The 18,482-nt window shown below is 40.2% G+C and overlaps 1 protein-coding gene and 1 pseudogene across 2 annotated transcripts in view; both read right to left on the bottom strand.

Moving 5' to 3' along the window:
* Positions 1-18,482, bottom strand: part of PRKAR2A (protein kinase cAMP-dependent type II regulatory subunit alpha) — a 94,026-nt gene that overhangs the window by 13,257 nt on the left and 62,287 nt on the right. For both annotated transcript variants that reach the window (XR_008794486.1, XM_056128965.1), the window contains exons 4-6: positions 16,548-16,631; positions 12,644-12,750; positions 8,647-8,800 (exon numbers count right to left, since the gene is read on the bottom strand). Coding sequence is in view for 1 of the 2 variants with exons in the window: in XM_056128965.1 (XP_055984940.1) it covers positions 8,647-8,800; positions 12,644-12,750; positions 16,548-16,631 (345 nt within the window). In the remaining variant the exon portion in view is untranslated. The remainder of the gene's footprint in view (positions 1-8,646; positions 8,801-12,643; positions 12,751-16,547; positions 16,632-18,482) is intronic.
* On the bottom strand, positions 3,666-4,247 carry LOC130037260 (transcription initiation factor IIA subunit 2-like; annotated as a pseudogene).

The following is an 18,482-nucleotide window of genomic DNA, read 5'->3' on the forward strand; positions in this document are numbered from 1 at the left end:
AACCGCCAAGCTGAGACAATAGAAAATATAAGAACAACAGCAACAACAAAAATCTACAGTTCAAAACAGGCTACGACTTGTGCTGGGTGAAGTAAGTGCCACAAGAATTCCAAGAAAGTTGGAGTGAGTTGTCTAAGGATAGTTTTATTGCAAAAATATAAACTTGTTTGGGAACTCAAAGAAGGATATAACTTAAAATAACAGAGAGAGGAGAAGAAACTTGAGATAAAGGCAGTGATTCAGAAGGCGCCTTGATCCCAGCAGGTCACTGATGCATTTAGGGAAAGGAGCAGCCAGGTAGGAGCATGCAAATGCAGGGAGGGGTACAAAGCCAGCAGAGCAATGTGCTTAGCTGCAGGCTCTCAAACAGGTATTTATGAACCCAACTTAACTCTCTTATTCCTAAGATGTTAAGGAATGAAAAGATTTGAGGGATGATGTGGGTGATACCATCATAAGGCTGGCAGAATGAAAAACAGCAAGAGAGTGAGGGCATATCTGGCTCAGGCTCACTGCTTTTGTATTCTTGGTGAAAGAGTGGAAGTAGGGTGCAGAACGCAGAAAACTGAGCTGAGATGTATAAATAGATTTTACCAGCTCGCAGAAGACATTAGCTGTAGAATTACTAGACCCATCTCACGCCGTATTTTATTTGCTTACTGCATCCTAGGTATACTCCAATGTGAGCCATGGCAGACTTTTACTCCCTCCCTGAACTCCTGCACAAATAATGGCTTTTACATTTACACTGGTTCTTCACCCCCACCCTATTTGTATATTTGTATAGAAAAGTGCAATTTGTTTTCTTATTGCAGTGATGGTATATGTCATTTGCCATGAGTTTTTAAAAGCCAACATTAAAGACTTGTCTGTTTGGGGGAGGTGAGGTGTGAGCACACACAGTGATACTTAGGAGTTTACTCCTGGATCTGTAACAGGAATTACTCCTGGCAGTGCTCAGAGGACCAAATGGGTTGCTGGGGATTGAACCTGGGTTGGCCACATGCAAGGCAAGCTCCTTACCCACTGTACTATCTGGCCCTGAAAGAATTATCATTTTAATTTTTTTGCTTTTTGGGTCACAGCTGGTGATGCACAGGGGTTACTCCTGGCTCTACACCCTGGCGGTGGTCAGGGGACCATATGGGATGCTGGGAATCAAACCCAGGTCAGCCAAGTGCAAGGCCAACATCCTACTTGCTGTGCTATCACTCCAGCCCCAAGAATTATTATTTTAAATGTTAGTATTATCTGTGGAATGAACTCCAATACCCTCAAAGTTCAGTTCCTACATGTTTTCAGGGACAAAATAAGCCAAGAGTGCTGTGGAAAGAAAGCAATAATGGGAAAATGGGAATTTAAAGTTCCTTATTTTTGAGAAGGCTGTCAAAAACCTAGTATTTAAAAAATACATTTATAAGGTTATAAAGGTTACTGTAATTGCAATAGCAAAAACTATTTGTAGCTGAAGAGAAAAGAACTGATATCTTTTAAAGTGGCATCCATCATTGTGTTTTGATCCTTTCTATGCATGTTTTCTCACTTCCCAGAACTCCCATGAACGCAAGGCCAATTCAGTTCTTGAGACTGTGGGAGGTAATCACCAGACAGAAACGTAGCTTTCAATGAATTTCCAACTTACTGCGAAATAGTTAACTCCCTTAAGCAGCAGGTGTTCAGAATAGCAAATAGTTCAAAAGAGAAAAGATGCAAATAGTTCAAAAGGAAAAGACCCTCTCCTGTAACAGCAAGAGCTCCCTGAAAAAAAAAAACAGGCCTTTGACTTTCAATCAAGAGAGAACAGAAGAGCTGGGGGGTGTGGCTCAAAGATAGAACACAAGCCTCACCGGGCATGGGTTAGATCCCAATACTGCTACCAGAAAAAAAAAAGAGAATATTAGAGAATATGCATTAGTCAAGGTGCAGCTGACACCTGGAAGAGAAGGAATGTAGAATCCAATTTGAGAAACTCAATGAATACCAGGTCCTCCTTGCCTCAAGTTTTAAAGGCATTTCTAAGTCTTGGAAAACAAAAATAAATCAGGCAAAAGAGTATCTTTTGGGAGTCATTTTTCTGAAGGATATATAGAAGCTTTGGGAGGGTTGAGAGTCAGTGTAGAAAAAGTCTAAGAAGAGTCTTGACAGACAACATAACAGAGAGATGAAAAGCTAAAGGGGGAAGAAAAGACTGCAAAGGATAAGGCAAGAAAGGAGAAAGAGAGGGCCGGGAAGAGAAGGGTGGTGACTAATACCATAGCCATGAGGAGCAAAAGCCACATTCCAGACATCGAGGGAGCTGTGTCTCACTCCACTCTCCACTGTTGGGGATCAAACCCCAGTACCTCATACATATGAGGTACACATCCCTGACCCAGGAGTTCCTTTTTTTCCCCTTTCCTTTTTTGTGTCTTTGTGCCATGCTCTGCAGTGCTCAGGATTTACTCCTGGCTTTGGACTCAAGGAACCATACAGAGTCTTGGGGATCCAACTTGGACTGGCTTTGAGCAAAGCTAACTCCCTATCTGCTGTACTACTGGTCTGGCCACCTAATTTTTTATTTATTTATTTTTTTGCTTTTTGGGTTACACCCGGCAATGCATAGGGGTTACTCCTGGCTTTGTACTCAGGAGTTACTCCTGGCAGTGCTCAGGGGACCATATGGGATGCTGGGAATCGAATCCGGGTTAGCCACGTGCAGGGCAAAAGCCCTACCCACTGTGCTATCTCTCCAGCCCCCCTAATTTTTTTTTAATTTTCTACTTCATTTTTTCCTTGACCTACCTACAGATTCTCTAGAAATGTGCAAAGTCCAATGTTTGTAAATTTTCCTATTATCTACTAATGATTTTTCATCCCACTGAATAAACGATCTGGTTTCAATTTTCTTTACTATTTGTTAAATTTTATTTATTTTTAAATCTCAGCATACATTTTCTCTTGGTGAAGGTTCCAGGGATTGAATAATAATAATGTGCAGTCTACTACTATACGAAATTTAGTAGTAGAAAATTCAAGTAGATCCTTTTGGGTGACGGTATTGTTAAGTCCTTCTGTATGCTTCCTGTTTTTTCGTCTTTATTCCCCCCCCCCTCTTTTTGTCACACCCAGCAAGGCTCAGGACTTACTTCTGGCTCTGTGCTCAGGGATCACCCCTAGCAGAGCTTGGGGGGACATATGTGGTGCCAGGGATTGAACTGAGGTCAACCATGTGCAACCTTACCCATTGCATACTATCTCTGCAGCCCATGTTTCCTGATTTTTTAATTCTATTGATTGTTCAGTGATGCTAAAGTCTATGTCTATCATTACAAATTTATCTTTCTTGTTTTAATTATATCCATTTCTCATTTACTTTTCATTTGTGGGGGGGCATACCCATCTGTGCTCAAGATTTACTTCTGGCTCTGTACTTAGGGATCACTCTTGGCAATCAATTTTTGGGGCACTATTTATGGTGCTAGGGATTGAATGGGGATACCATCTGCAAGCCAAGCACCTAAAACCCTGTACTATCTCTCAGCCTCTCCCCATCCCACCAGCCCCCACTTTACCTGAGCCACATCACTGGCCCTTGATCCATTTTTTTGGGCATTATTTAGGGATATTATATCTTCTTGATACATTAACCCTTTTATTATTATATAATTTTTTTCCACTGTTTTAAAATGAGTTTATTAAAGAACGTTCTTAGGAAGGCAACAACAATGTATGATTTGTCACTTGAAAAAAGCTGCTTCTTCATGCTGTATCATAACAATTATGAGATGTTACAGAAGTACAGGTGTCTTTCTAATGGGATTCTGATAGTCTAGCAGTATAGTGATTTCTGCGATGCTAGAATAAATAAAAAAGTCTCTTCTGTACTTCTCTCCAAATAGTGGATAACGAGGACAGCATAAAAAAGCCACTGCATTTTCTATTCATTCTATAGTATTGGATCCGGTATTTTTACCATCACAGGCTACAATTTTCACTTTATCCACCTTAATAAGTTCTGTCACCTCTCTGAATTCAACATCATTCAATAAAAAGTCCACACATTGTTGCAAAATCCGTATATATTTAAAGAGCCCCTGATTGACTTGGTTCCTGACCCTCTGAGCCAGTGCTGAACTTATAGCCTTATCAAACTGGAGTAGGACTTGGAGAGCAAGTTGCAGGGTGATCTGCTGAGACTATATGAGCTCATCAAGGTTCTCCTGAAGACTGTTTCCCAAAGTAGTATTTCTGTACAACTGATATGCCATGGTTCAGGAGAAGAAGTTGTTTCCTTATTCAGGCTTGCATCAATACCCTGGGGGGATGGCGCTTCCCACCACTGAGCTCACGGAAGCCCAGCAATGAAGCCCGGCAGGAGATACCGAAGTTCACAACCTCTTCTCCGGACGCTACACGAACTGTGGAGCCACACCGATGACTACAATGTTTTTCTTTATCCCTATTAATTTTCTTACAATATATATTCTATCTGGTATTAATATAGTCATCTTTCATTTTTCTAAGTTTACTTAGTATATATATTTCTATCCTTTAACTATCAACCTACCAATGTAACTTTTTATTTTGTTTCTGGTTTTGGGGTCACACCTGGTGATGCTCAGGATACTCCTGGCAGTGCTCAGAAGACGATATGGCATGCTGGGGATCAAATCTGGGTCAGCCATATGCAAGGCAAGCACTCTACCTACTATAGTACCTTTCTGGCTCCTACGTATGTAACATTTTAAGTTTCTTATTGATAGATTATAGCTGGGTCACTTAATAAGGTATTTATTGTAGGGTTGGGGGTGTGGTTCAGTGGTAGAACAGATGCCACACATATGTGAGGCCCTGGGTCTGATCCCCAGCACTGCAAAACATTTTTAAAATTTCTGCCAGTTTACCTAATTGGTATATTTAGATCAACTATCTAGCTACCGAGAGTATCTCGCCCGCACAGCAAAGCCTGGGAAGCTACCCATGACGTATTCAATATGCCAAACACAGTAACAACAAGTCTCACAATGGAGATGTTACTGGGCCCACTCGAGCAAATTGATGAACAATGGGAGGACAGTGCTACAGTGCTACAGATCATCTATATTTATGTTAACTGTTTTTGTTTTTTGTTTTGGGGCCTATGCTCAGGGGTTACTACTGGCTCTGCACTCAGAAATTCCTCCTGGCAGTGCTTCCCCTGACCATATGGGATTCTGGGGATCAAACCTGAGTTGGTAACATACAAGGCAAGTGCCCTACCCACTGCACAGTTGCCCAGTATGGTAACAGTTCTTGTATCAGAGCTTAAGCATACCTTTCATTGTGTGTTTCCTTTTGCTCTCTATTTTTTTGTCCCTCTTACTTTACTTTTCTTTTTGGTTACTTGAATGTTTTCTAAAATTCCATTTTATTTATAATTTCTGATTTGTGGAGCTCATTGTACAGATTATTTTTAGTGTTTATCCTAGGATTTGTATAACATATAACTTAACACAATCTACTGATGTAAACATTTTACTAGTTTGAATTGATAGGGTAGTTTTATTCCATTCAGGTCCTTTTACCTTCCTCCCAGTTTGAGTATAATTATCTTAAGTATTCTTTCACATACATCAATAATATCAAAGTTTATGGCTTCTAACATAATTTAAACAACTGAAAAAGGAAGACACTCTTTTATATTTACCCACACACTTATTTTTTCTTTTGTTCTTTCTTCATTTTTTGATGTTCCAAATTTCTTTATCACTTTCTGATTGAAGAACTTCGTTTAGTCATTCTTTTAAGGTAGGCCTATTGATGAGAGACAAAGTCTCTTAGTTTTATTTGAGAATGTCTTCATTCCTGAAGACTCACTAGTGATAGTTTTGAGTATTAAAAGTTCTTTTCTTTCAGCACTTGAAAAATACCTTCCCACTTCTGGTCTCTATGAATGGGAAATCTGGTTGTCATTCAAATTGTTTCTCTATAGATAATGTATTGTTTCTCTTTAGTTGCTTTCAATTTTTTTCTATAGATTTCCAAGTTTTATTATTATGTATCTTGGCACAGATTTTGTGGAGCTTCTTGAATCTCTAGGTTTATTATATTTCATTACATTTGGGAAATTTCCAACTATTATTTATTTGTATAATCTTTTAGCTGTATATTGTTTATCTTCTCTGGGATTCCAATTATAACAAATGCCAGCTCTTTTGTTATCCCACAGATTGTTCACTTGCATTTCAGTTTATATTCCTACTATTCAGACTGTATAACTGGATAAATATTCTTATATTACTTTCAAAGACACTGATTCCTTCCTTTCATGTTAATTCTACTATTAAGCCTATTCAGAGTTATTCTGATTATTGTTTTCTAGTTTCCATTGGGCTTTTCTTTCTTCTGTTTCTCCATTAAGGTTTTATTTTTCCACTAGTTTCAAGTGTGTGAATTGTTTTTTGTTTGTTTGTTTTTTGTTCAGTTTGTTTGGTTTTGTTTTGGGGCATACGATGGTGCTCAGGGATCACTCCTGGCTCAGGGATCACTCTTGGCAGGCCTGAGAGACCATATGGGACGCCAGGGAACAAACCTGGGTTGGCCTCATGCAAGGCTCTACCAGCTGTACTATTGCCCCAGCCCCTCAAGTGTGTAATTGTTTGCTGAACACAAATGCTGTTGCTTTAAAATTCTAGTCAGAGCCTGGGTATAGCTCACTGAGGGTGTCTGTGACACGCTGAGTGGCCATGAGAGGCCATGAGTTAAAATAGGGTAGCAGTGCTGTTTGTGATACCTGGTGCCAGTACAAGAAAACAATACAACCCCTGGCGAAGTGGTGCAACCTGAGCACTGTAACCAAAATGTGCAGAAGAATCCCACAGAGATGAGTGACTCTTGGCGAAGAAAGTGCACAATCAAGCATGCAAGAATTATAACCAACTGTGCAACTCCTCCGCAAGTACCAGGATCAAGTATGAGAGTCCCAGTAACCTCAACAACATTAACAAGAAAAGAAAAAGAAAATCCTGTCAGTTAATTCCAACCTCTGTGGCATCTTATTTTCTCAGTTTTACAGTGTCCTCATTCTTGAGATAACAAGTGATTTTTCTATTTTATACTGGACATTTTTGGTATCAAAACACACAGCTCTCTAAGGTTTAAATTTTTCCTGCAGGCAGTTCACTTTTTAAATATCATGCACACGGGCACATGGGCACATTCCGCTCCCCTCTAGGCCCCACTGATACTACCATGAAGAGAAAGCAATTTCTTGCTAGTCCAGTAACCTTGGACAGGTAGATATAGTTTTTTTCACCTTGCTACTTAGCTAGAATGGAATGGTGGTATTTTTTTAAAAAAAGCTTGTGGGGAGAGGAGGGGGAGGGGAAGGGGAGGATGTCAGGGATCAAACTCACAGCTTAATGCTCGTAAAGCAAATATTACCACTGAGTTATATTCCTACCCCTGCATTAATTTTAAGACTGAGTTTATTTTCCCATATTTACTGATCTATCCTTGAGATTCTGTGAATCACTGAGCCACCAAGAATGTGAGCTATTCTTTTTGTTTGTCATTGTTTTTGCAGGGCTACAGTGGGTAGTATTTGGGGGCCATGGCCATTCCCTGTGTGCTCACAGGCCTCACGGTGCTAGGTATTGAACACCCAAGATTCACATTAGACAACGTGCTCTATCAATTGAGCCAGTTATCTGGTAATGGATGTGACCCATTCCTAAATCACTGTATATCTCATCTGTCTGCCTCCAAAGATCTAGTTTTCACCCACCATTAACTAACAACCTTTACTTATCTCAGAGTAATTCATTAATTGTCAGTATGCCACAAAAAGGTGCTCTATTATATTTTAAAAATGTAATTTATTATTCATTTTCAATTAATTTTTGTGTGTTGCCAGGAATCAAACTTAGGTCTCCTGCTTGCAAGGCATGTGCTTTACCATTGGATTATGCCCTGACCCCTAAAATGCAATTTAATTTGAGGAAACCTGTTGATAGTCGATGGTATACATGTAACTATGCAAGTAAGGTATACTGAAAAAAACTGCAAACAATGCCAGTATTTTACAAATGAAATATGAAATCTGTACAAGATGATGATTATTTTTAGAAGGAAGAAATTTTTAAGGCTTGATGCTGAAAGAATTAAGGTAGGCAATGTATAGGTAGGATAGGAATCACAGCAGTGCCATGCTGAAGACATTACAGGAAACTTCTTTCACAGAATTATTACTTTTGTAGTCATTTAAATTTACTGAATATTGGCACCAGCCATTAAATAAGTGGATGATTGAACACACCGAAAAGTTAGTTCTAGAGTACCTAGATATGGAAAACACATGTAGGCAGAGCTTTTAATAGCAACTGCTTTTCCAGGGTACTTCTTATGTGCAGAATTATCCCCCTTTGTAAAGAGCCTATCATCTGCAAACAGTTTGATTTCTTTCTTTCAAATCTACATGCCTTCCACATATCTGATAAAAACAGAAAATATAACAGGAGCTGACAAGACTGCAAAATTCGGAGTAAATGGTTTGATGAATCATTTAGAGAAATGGAAAAACACAAGAACTTCCACAATGTCTTACAAATGAACAGCTCAAGGACTGAGACCTAGAAATAAGGGGAGTTAATATTGCAACACAAAGAAAGAACCGACTCTCTAACTCACCAGTCCCCAAAGGGCACCTTCAGAAGTGGCGACAATGGTAGCAGCTCTCGGAGTGTTGTACATCAGAGCTAGTTCTCCAAAACTGCCACGGTTGTCATACTGACCAACAGAGCGGGTCTGATTATCTTTTGTTACTAATATGTCATAGGTTCCCCTGGAAGTATAATAAGAAACAACTCCATTTATTACTTGTAATAATATTAGGAACTGGCAGGGAGCATATGAATAGGAGACATGTCTGATGAAAAAATGTTAAAGAAAGATTCCCAACAGGTTTTTGCTAGTATGTAAAAATACAATATATTTTTCCATCTTGAGTTCATATTCAGTAACCTTGCTGAACTCATTTATTAAAGCAGGATTTTTTTTTGGTAGCACTATTAGGGATTTTTTTGTTTGCTTGTTTTTCTGGTTACATCCTTCAGAGCTTCTGCTGGCTCAGGGGCCTCTTGGGGGTTGCTCCAGCGGTGTTCAGAGGACCATGCAATGCCAGAGACTGAACCTAGGTTGCATGCATGTAAAGCATTTCTCTGGCCCACTTGAGATTTTCTTAAGGAGTCTATCATTTGCAAACAGTTTGATTTCTTTCTTTCAAATCTATATGCCTTTCCTCCCTCCCTCCTTCTTTTTGCTTCTATTTTCTTTGCTAAGCTTGTTGCATTGGCTGACCTCCCAGTACAAGTGATAAAATCAGATATCCTTGTCAAGTTTCCCATCTTGTTTTGGGTGGGGTGGGGCTACACCTGGAGGTTCTCAGGGCTTGCCCTTGGCTCTGCACTCAGGTATTACTCCTGGAGGTGCTCAAGGGACCATAGGGAATGTCAGGGATTGAACCTGGGTTGGCTGTAGTCAAAGTCCTCTGCTGTACTATCATTCTGGCCCCAAAAGCTCTTACCTTAATGGGAAAACATTACTCATCTTTTTACTATTAGAATGATGTTAGCTGTTCATTGTTTTATAAATGTCTTTCTTTTCTTTTTTTTTTTTTTGCTTTTTGGGTCACACCCAGCGATGCACAGGGGTTATTCCTGGCTCTGCACTCAGGAGTTACTCCTGGCGGTGCTCAGGGGACCAGATGGGATATTGGGAATTGAACCCGGGTCGGCCGCGTGCAAGGCAAACACCCTACCCACTGTGCTATTGCTCCAGCCCCAAGTCCTTTCTATTTAAGCTTGCTAAGAGATTGGTTTTGTTGCTGTTGTCACACCCAGGGGTGCTCAGGGAACCATATGGGATGCCAGGGATTGAGCCAGGTCAGCCATGTGCAAGGCCAGTGCCCTATTACTATCTTTCTAGCCCTGAGAAGTCTTTTCTTATCCTCTTTTTATTGCGGGGGAGGGTGAAGTGAGGTGGGGAGGGGTCCACGCCCAGCTGTGCTCAGAGCTTATTCTTGACTCTGTGCTCAGGGATCACTCCTGGTAGGATTTAGGGGACCATCTGGAGTGCAAAGGATCAAAACTGGGTCAGCCCTTTGCAAGGCCCCTACCCACTGTACTATCTCTCCAGTTATTTTTCTTACCCAGTTACTTTGCTCCAACTAAAGGGTCATCTTTTTAATCCCTGTTGTTACCACCATATTATGTAAAGATCTATTCGAGGGTCTTCACCTCCAAACAGATATTTTCTTGATTCAGGAACATACTTTTTTTAAAAACTCTTTTTTAAAAAAAATTTTTTATTAGCAAATCACTGTGAGGTACAGTTACAGTCTTACAAACTTTCATGCTTGTGTTTGAGTCATACAATGGTCAAGTATCCATCCCTCCACCAGTGCCCATTTTCCACTACCAATGGTCCCAGCATTCCTCCTCGTCCCCTCCATCCCACCCCGCCTCTGTGGCAGGGCATTTCCTTTTGCTCTCTTTCTCCTTTTAGGTGTTGTGATTTGCAGTAGAGATATTAAGTGGTCATCGTGTTCGTTCTATAGTCTACTTTCAGCCTGCATCTCCCATCCCAAGCAGGCCCTCCTAGCACCCTTTACTTGGTGGTCCCTTCTCTATCTGAGCTGCCTTTTCCTCCAGCAGGGAACATACATTTTTTAAAACATTTTCCTACTTGTTAACTGTCACTTTCAGTGCACACAAAAAGGTAACTGCAACACCTCTCAAAAACACAGGTGACAAACCGTTCCCTTTGCAGACAGGCAGCTGGCTATGTGCAGGGAGATACTTATTATTCAGACAGCAGGTGTCTGTGGGGTTCCCATCTTGGTGAAGGAGCAGAGGAAAGGATAAGGGGTAAAGCTAGCTGCTACAGGTAAAGATACAACTATAAAAATATTCTGGGGGCTGGAGTCATAGCACAGCAGGTAAGGTGCTTGCCTTGCATGCAGTCAAACTGGGTTTGATTCCCAGAATTCCATATGGTTCCCCGAGCACCACCAGGAGTAATACCTGAGTGCATGAACCAGGAGTAACCCCTGTGCATCACCAGGTGTGACCCAAAAAGCAAAAATAAATAAATAAATAAATAATTAAAATTCTGTATTTTTACATAGAAACTCATAGATGTCTATGTAGAAAGTGTAACAATAAAATAGTATTTTAAAAGCTGCTATTTGGAGGCAGGGAGAGGGCTTAGTCGGGGGTGGGGGGATACTGAGGATATTGGTGGTGGAAAATTTGCACTGGTGCAGGCATGGGTGTTCTATCATTGTATAACTGAAACTCAAACATGAAAGTTTTGTAACTGTAATAAATAAAATAAAACATATTGGCTAAATAAAAAGAATGGAGAGGGGCTGGAGAGATAGCACAGCGGGTAGGGCGTTTGCCTTGCACGTGGCCGACCCGGGTTCGATTCCCAGCGTCCCATATGGTCCCCTGAACACCGCCAGGAGTAACTCCTGAGTGCAGGGCCAGGAGTAACCCCTGAGCATTGCCAGGTGTGACCCAAAAAGGAAAAAAAAAAAAAGGAGAACTGCAAAAAAAAAAAGTGCTATTTGTATCATCTTTACTCTTCAAATAAAACATTTATTTTTTTCTTTTTGGGTCACACCCTGCGATGCACAAGGGTTACTCCAGGCTCTTCACTCAGGAATTACTCCTGGCAGTGCTCAGGGGACCATATGGGATGCTGGGAATCAAACTAGGGTCGGCTGCATGCAAGGAAAATGCCCTATCCGCTGTGCTATCACTCCAGTCCAAAATAAAACATTTCTTACCACCCACTTTCTTACTCTCTGGCCACTCTTTCTCTATTTTTTTCTTTTTGGAAAGCACTCTCAGCAGTGCTTGAGAGCTACAAGGACCGTGCCTAGCAGTGGTGGAGAGATGTGGGCATTATGTGGTGGGGGATATAATCTGGGATTAAAAGATTTAGATCAGAGGCAAAAGAGATAATACAGCAGGTAAGGCCTATGTGATTGACCTGGGTTCAATCTCTGACACCCCGTTTGGTCCCTTGAGCCCTGCCTGGAGTGGAGTGATTCCTGTGTGTAGAGCCAGGAATAAGCTCTGAGCCTTGAGTACCACTAGGCGTGGCAAAAAACAACAAAACTATATGTTTTTTCCAAGCTTTTTTCAGACCATGGCCTCCTGTGATCTTGTTTTCTTCCTGTGGCCTCCCAACCTACCAGTTGGCCCCCGCCAATTAATATGCTATTTTTACATGTGGCTTCTTGGAATACCCTGGGGACACACAGGGGGCCATATGGCTCCCTGTTGGGAAATGCTGACCTCAATGACAATGTAGCCCCATGGTGTTCTTAGGGAATTAATCCAATACTGGCAAATAGTATACTTAATAAAGTATATCTTGCCTAATAATAAAAGAAACTTTCTGCTGTGTTAGAAAGCAGAAATTATAGACTGCGCTGAAGAAACAGGACGGAAGTAGGCAATGAGGGACAGGCTGCAAACAGAGAGGCAAGCTTTGAGAAGCTTGTTCACTGGCCCTAAGTCCTCTCTAGGCTGAACAACGCAGAGTGAAACACTTATCCTGGATCACAAATCTCACTGAATGTGGTCACACTAAATGTGAAAATCCCATCTCCTACCGTTCTATGACATAAAAATTGTCTCCATCATCTCCTTGGTCAATGACATGCTCATCAACTTTGACTGTCCTTTCGAACATGGCATCAAGGACTTGAGAAAGTTGTTCCTGTAGGGTACACATAACAGAAAGAAAAGATGGCTATTATATTTGCAGGAGGGAAGATGACTATGCTTATCTCATTTTGGAATAAACAATGCAAACCTCCTATGTCCAAGTAGAAACCGAGGGCTGCCTGAGATCAATGCTTTCCTATGACCATTTAGCTTCCATGTTCCAACACAATGTCAAATCTTCTGAGGCAGCATTGTTTTAAAAATCTACTCTATATTTGGGGCTAGGGAAATAGTTCAAAGCGGCAGAGCTGAGTTTGATCCCCCGCACTGTATGGCCCCCTTGCACACTGTCCCACTGTCGCCCTACTGGCTCCAGCACCTCCAGGTCCAAGCAGTACTGTACTACCAGGTATAGGCGACTCTGCTTCCCAAGCAATTGTGGGGAGTCCCTGAGAAAGTGCAAAACTAACTCATCTGAATCATGGCATTCATTTTTCCAGTTACACTCTCCTAATACGACCTTCTTACATGTATTGGGATCATCAAATTTAAAGGTTGGGATACCCTGGAAAGTTATGAGCAACAAAACAACTGTTTCTAACTGCTCAGGTACATCACTTACCTAGTTAAACTTCAGTTTCTCCATAAGTAAAAGTGTTTAATAAACTGTTTATAGATCATGAATTGTTATAAATAAGAAAAATCTAAGGAAATTATCATATAGCAGGTACTCAATAAATAAGATCTACTATTTGAGATCTATTAGCTAAGTGAGATCTATTAAAAGATAACTAAAATTCCTCAAAGATGTATATAAAATACATACAGTTACTTACCAATGCTACCTGCCATAACCAGAAAGTAACTATGCAGACAAATATAAGAAGAAGAATACAATGCTATTAAATTAAAACAAAGCAGTGATCTCAGACTTGAACTATTATCTTTCTCTCAGGGACATCAGTACCTGTTTGGGGGGGGGGGGGGTGGTAATGGAGGTATACCAGCTTCAACAAAAGATGTGGCTTGAATATATGGCAAAAAAATAATTTTATTGCTGCATTATACTACGTGATTTGTGTTCTGTCAGTGATAGTGTGCTACCTAAAACAAATGGAATAACCAAAAGCTATCTCTTTAATTCCATAGCTCCATAAGTGCTCTATTATACTGTACAAGTTAACACTAAAATTGAGGGTCTGCTTCTCATGTGCCATCTACTTTCACGTGGAATGTGACTGCAAAGTGGCCAGAAATTTTCTATTTAAATCCAAACAACCCATATTTTCACTTTATGGACCAAACACACAGTAACATATGTTACTCTCTGGACCGTACAGTGGAATCCTATGTTCTGAGTGATTCTTTTTCTGGCCTGGAATCTTCTAAAAAAATCAATGTCATAAAGTGTGAGCAGAGCATTCTAGGGGACTAATATAACTGCAAAATCCAAACACACTGTGATTCAAAATGAAAAACAGTAAGGCCTACTCTTCAGTTCTGTGCTCTCTCTTGAACACGTATCTTGCTTGCTTATCTCGATGTCTATTTGCTTGCCTGCTCACTCAAGCTTGTTTTCTGTCTTGAACTCAGGTTCCTTTCCTTCTACCCACCTCCTGTATCTTTCTAAGTAAATTTTGTTCAATAAAAACTTTTTTCTACCAAGTAAAGGATGTTTGGAGGACTCACTTGGGAAGCGAGATGCATGCTGAAAGTAGACTACAGATCGAACACGATGGCTACTAAATACCTCTATTGCAAACTACAACACCCTAAAGGAAAGAGAGAGCAAAAGGGAATGCCCTGCTACAGAGGCGGGGTGGGTTGGGGGGGTGGGAGGGCTACTGGGATCATTGGTGGTGGAGAATGGGTGCTCAATCATTGTATAACTGAAACCCAAGCACGATAGTTTGTAAGTCTATAAATGTACCTCATGGTGTTTCACTAAAAAAACAAAAACAAACAAAAAAATTATCTTGTTTCATTAAAAAACAAGCAAACAAAACATAACCAAAAAGCTGTGGAGAACTTCACTAGGAAAATATAAACTGCACTATAGGTAATATATCAATGTTAAATTTCTTGGGTTTGATGATGGCATTGTGTTAATGCAGAATATTGTTATTCTTGGAAAATATGACGTATTTAGTGGTTAAGAATCATGACATTAAAACATACTATATATGACCCCATCCAAAAGAAAAAAGTTTACATATGTGTTTGTACACACACACACACACACACACACACACACACACACACACACACAAGATTCAATCCCTGGCATCCCATATGATCCCCTGAATACTGAAAAAAAAAAAGAAAAAAAAAAAAAGAAAAAAAAAAAGAAAAAAAAAAAGAGAAAATATCAGAAAAGAAATTTTGAGTTCAGTCCTGGCGATGCTCCAGGATTCCTTACTCCTGATTCTGTGCTCAGGGGTCATTCCTGGGGCCATATCTGATGCCAGGGTATCAAACTCAGTTCAGCATGTCTTCTACACTGGACTATCTCTGAGGCCCAACACCAATACCTTTTATAAGCAGCTTTTCCAAGCCTTTTTTTCCTTTTTTTTTTTTGGGGGGGGGGGATGTTGGTGAGGGAGTTATATCCAGCAGTGCTCAGAGCTACACCCAGGAGTGCTCAGAACTTACTCTTGGCTCTACACTCAGGGAATCATTCCTGGAGCAGACCAAATGGATGGGTGCATGGGATCAAATCCAGGTAGGCTGCATGCAAGCAAATACCCTACCTTCTGTACTCTTGCTCTGGCTCCTCCAGGCTTTTCTTAAGCTCATATTTCTTATTTTAACCTTAGACTAACAAACTCTGATTAAAGTTCTGGCTTTTCTTATAATCACAGAGCTACCAAACAGACTCGATAGACAGACACCAAGGGTGGTAGATTCATTTAATAAATATATAATGAACAAATAGATTACTAGAGAGGGTTGTGGTGATGTTTTCAAAAGGCATACTTTGCAGGAGTTGGGTAAAAGGGGAATGCTAATCCCACTAGGGCTAGCAGTTTAGTTATTCATGTTGTTTCAGTACTCGGCCCTCAATAAGAAACATAGAGAGTTGTAGATTCCTACAAATTCAGGAGGTTTTCAATGCTTTTTATCTCCATCAGTGGAGGAATGACAAGTCTAGGTATACACTCTGTGTATATGTGTGTTGTTGATAATAGAAGGAGTACTACAGATACATGCACTATTTTTTTATTTTGGGGCCACACCTGGGAGTGTTCAGGGACCACTCATGGCAGGCTCAGGGAAACACAGAAGGTGTCAGGGGTCAAACCCAGGCAAGCGGCATGAAAGGAAAGTGCCCTACTTGCTATACTACTGTTCCAGGCACCAGACACACACACTCTGAATTCTTACCATACCAAGCTTGATATAATCTTGGAAAGGTAATCACAAGAGGTGTTACATACCTAATGTTTGATAAGTAGTTGTACGTACAGTGGGTTAAATAATGCCAAAAAAGAGAAGTCCACATTATAGGGGTATGGCTGGGGGAATCTTGGGGACTTTGGTGTGAACACATTATCTTAATGGTTAAAAAGAAAAATAAAAGAAACTCCATATTGAAATCTTTGGAGAAATCTGCAATATAATTTGCAATGTAAATTCTGCAACATAAATTCTGACATTTCACTAAGTCAGGGTCACGGAACCTGAACATTTCCTTTTAGCATGACCAAATTACAGTCTTCAAAAAGTATTATTCTTGGGAAAGTACCACAGCAGTTTGAAGAAATATTAAAAGTCATCTGTAAATTCCTAGCCCCAAAAGATAAAAATACTTTTAAGAAATCAATTTACAAAAGAAAAATATCAATTTACCTCATCGAGATTTTTGAAAAGGAGAATATCTTTGCAAGCTTCCTGAAGTCTGCATCTCTGCTGATCAGTTTTAGGATGAACCACCTGCCAATCCAAACAAAATAGAAAAAAATTTAAATTCCAGTGAAAAAAACCTTACTTTATAAGCTGGTATATTTCTTTCTCCTAAAATGTGGGGAAGACTAAGAGCAAGTTTACTCTAACTTTGATTTTATTCCAATACCAAATGCTACCCTGATGGTGGAGAGGCAAATATAACAGGGGTGAAGGGCACTAAACCATGGAGTAACCAACTATGATTGGTAGCAAGTTAGCTACCCCTGGAAGGTTCTTATTCACAAAGAAGAGGGTTACAAATGTGTTCATTCAACAATTATTAAGCATCTACTAGGTGTCAGGTACTGTCCTACCTCTATGGATACAACAGTAAACACATAAACAGGAATACTTGTTATCACACACAATAAATACATAAAACATAAGAGTGACAAGGTTAAGGAGGGGAATAAGGTGGGAAATGGTGAGAGAGAGTGAGAGAGAGAGACACAGAGAGAAAGAAAGAGAGAAAGAGAGAAAGAATATGTGTGAATGGGGGTGGGAAACGAGATGAGGCTTCACAAGCGTGACATTTGTGTAAAAATCTCAAGGAAGTAAGGAGAAACTGAGGGAGTGAGTCATGTGAACATATGTATAGGAAGAACAACTCAAGCAGAAGGAACAGCAAGTGAAATTAAGGTTTTATGGGAGGTGAAGAGCAGCTTGAAAACAACCAGAAAAAACAGGTGTGATTAAAGCAGAGGTGAAAGGGAGAGACTGGGTTTAGGGGTTGATAGAGGTGATGCACAAAACACAGAGGTCACTGTGGGTCATGAAACTGGAACTTTCCTCCCAGTAACACATGGGACAATGTGAGATTTTTAATTGAAGAAGGAAAGAGATCTGAGTTATGTTCTAAAAGGTTAACTACAAATTCTGAGTGAAGAACAGTCTAGAGGGAGGCAAGAATAAAAGTCAAAATGCTTTGGTGATTGTCCTAGTGCCAGATGGTGGTGGTTTGGGTGACAGCCATACAGGAACGGAGAAGTAGTGGTTTTTGGAGACTGAATATTGCAATACATCAGATTTGCTGGAAAATTTAATGTGAGTACAAAAAAGTGAGAAGTAACCTTAGAGACTTGGGCCTGAGCTGAACATTAAAAGAGCTCAGGTTAAGTTTGATTTGTCTATTGAACTCTAAGTGGGTATCACAAATAATCACTGGGTATACTATACAAACTAGAATTCAAACATCAACAATTTCTTATTATCGGTAGTAGTAGTATTTACGAAACTAGGTTTTCCTGAGGATTAAATGAGTTAACATACAATGATTAAAACAGTATCTGACATTTAGAGGGTGCTCAAAAACTGTATCTATTACTGTAGATATTCAATAGCTGTTTATTGAACTAAAAGGAAATAATTACTGCTTGGGTATTGATGCTCTAACTGAGAGAACTATCAAGTTCCTTCCTAAGTACTGTCTTCACCTGAAAAAAGAAAGGTGTATCACTAATCAACAAGAAATAATACATAAAATGTTAATTATAATATACTATAAATCTAGTAAATGGAGTCCAAAAGGTAACAACTAATGGGGCTGAAGTGATAGCACAGTGGGTAGGGCATTTGCCTTGCACAAGGCCAACCCGGGTTTGATTCCCAGCATCCCATCTGGTCCCCTGAGCACCGCCAGGAGTAATTCCTGAGTGCACTGCCAGGACTAACCCCCGTGCATCGCCAGCTGTGGCCCAAAAAGCAAACAACAACAACAAGATAACAACTAACCAGAGCCTAAGAATTAGAGCACACACCTAATTATAGGCAAAAGGCCTGGGTTTGACCCCTGATATTGCAGATGGTCCCCTGACCCCTGCCAAGAGTAACTCTTAAGCA

The sequence above is a fragment of the Sorex fumeus genome, unplaced genomic scaffold (assembly GCF_029834395.1).
Source record: "Sorex fumeus unplaced genomic scaffold, SorFum_2.1 ptg000072l, whole genome shotgun sequence".
Lineage (NCBI taxonomy): Eukaryota > Metazoa > Chordata > Mammalia > Eulipotyphla > Soricidae > Sorex > Sorex fumeus.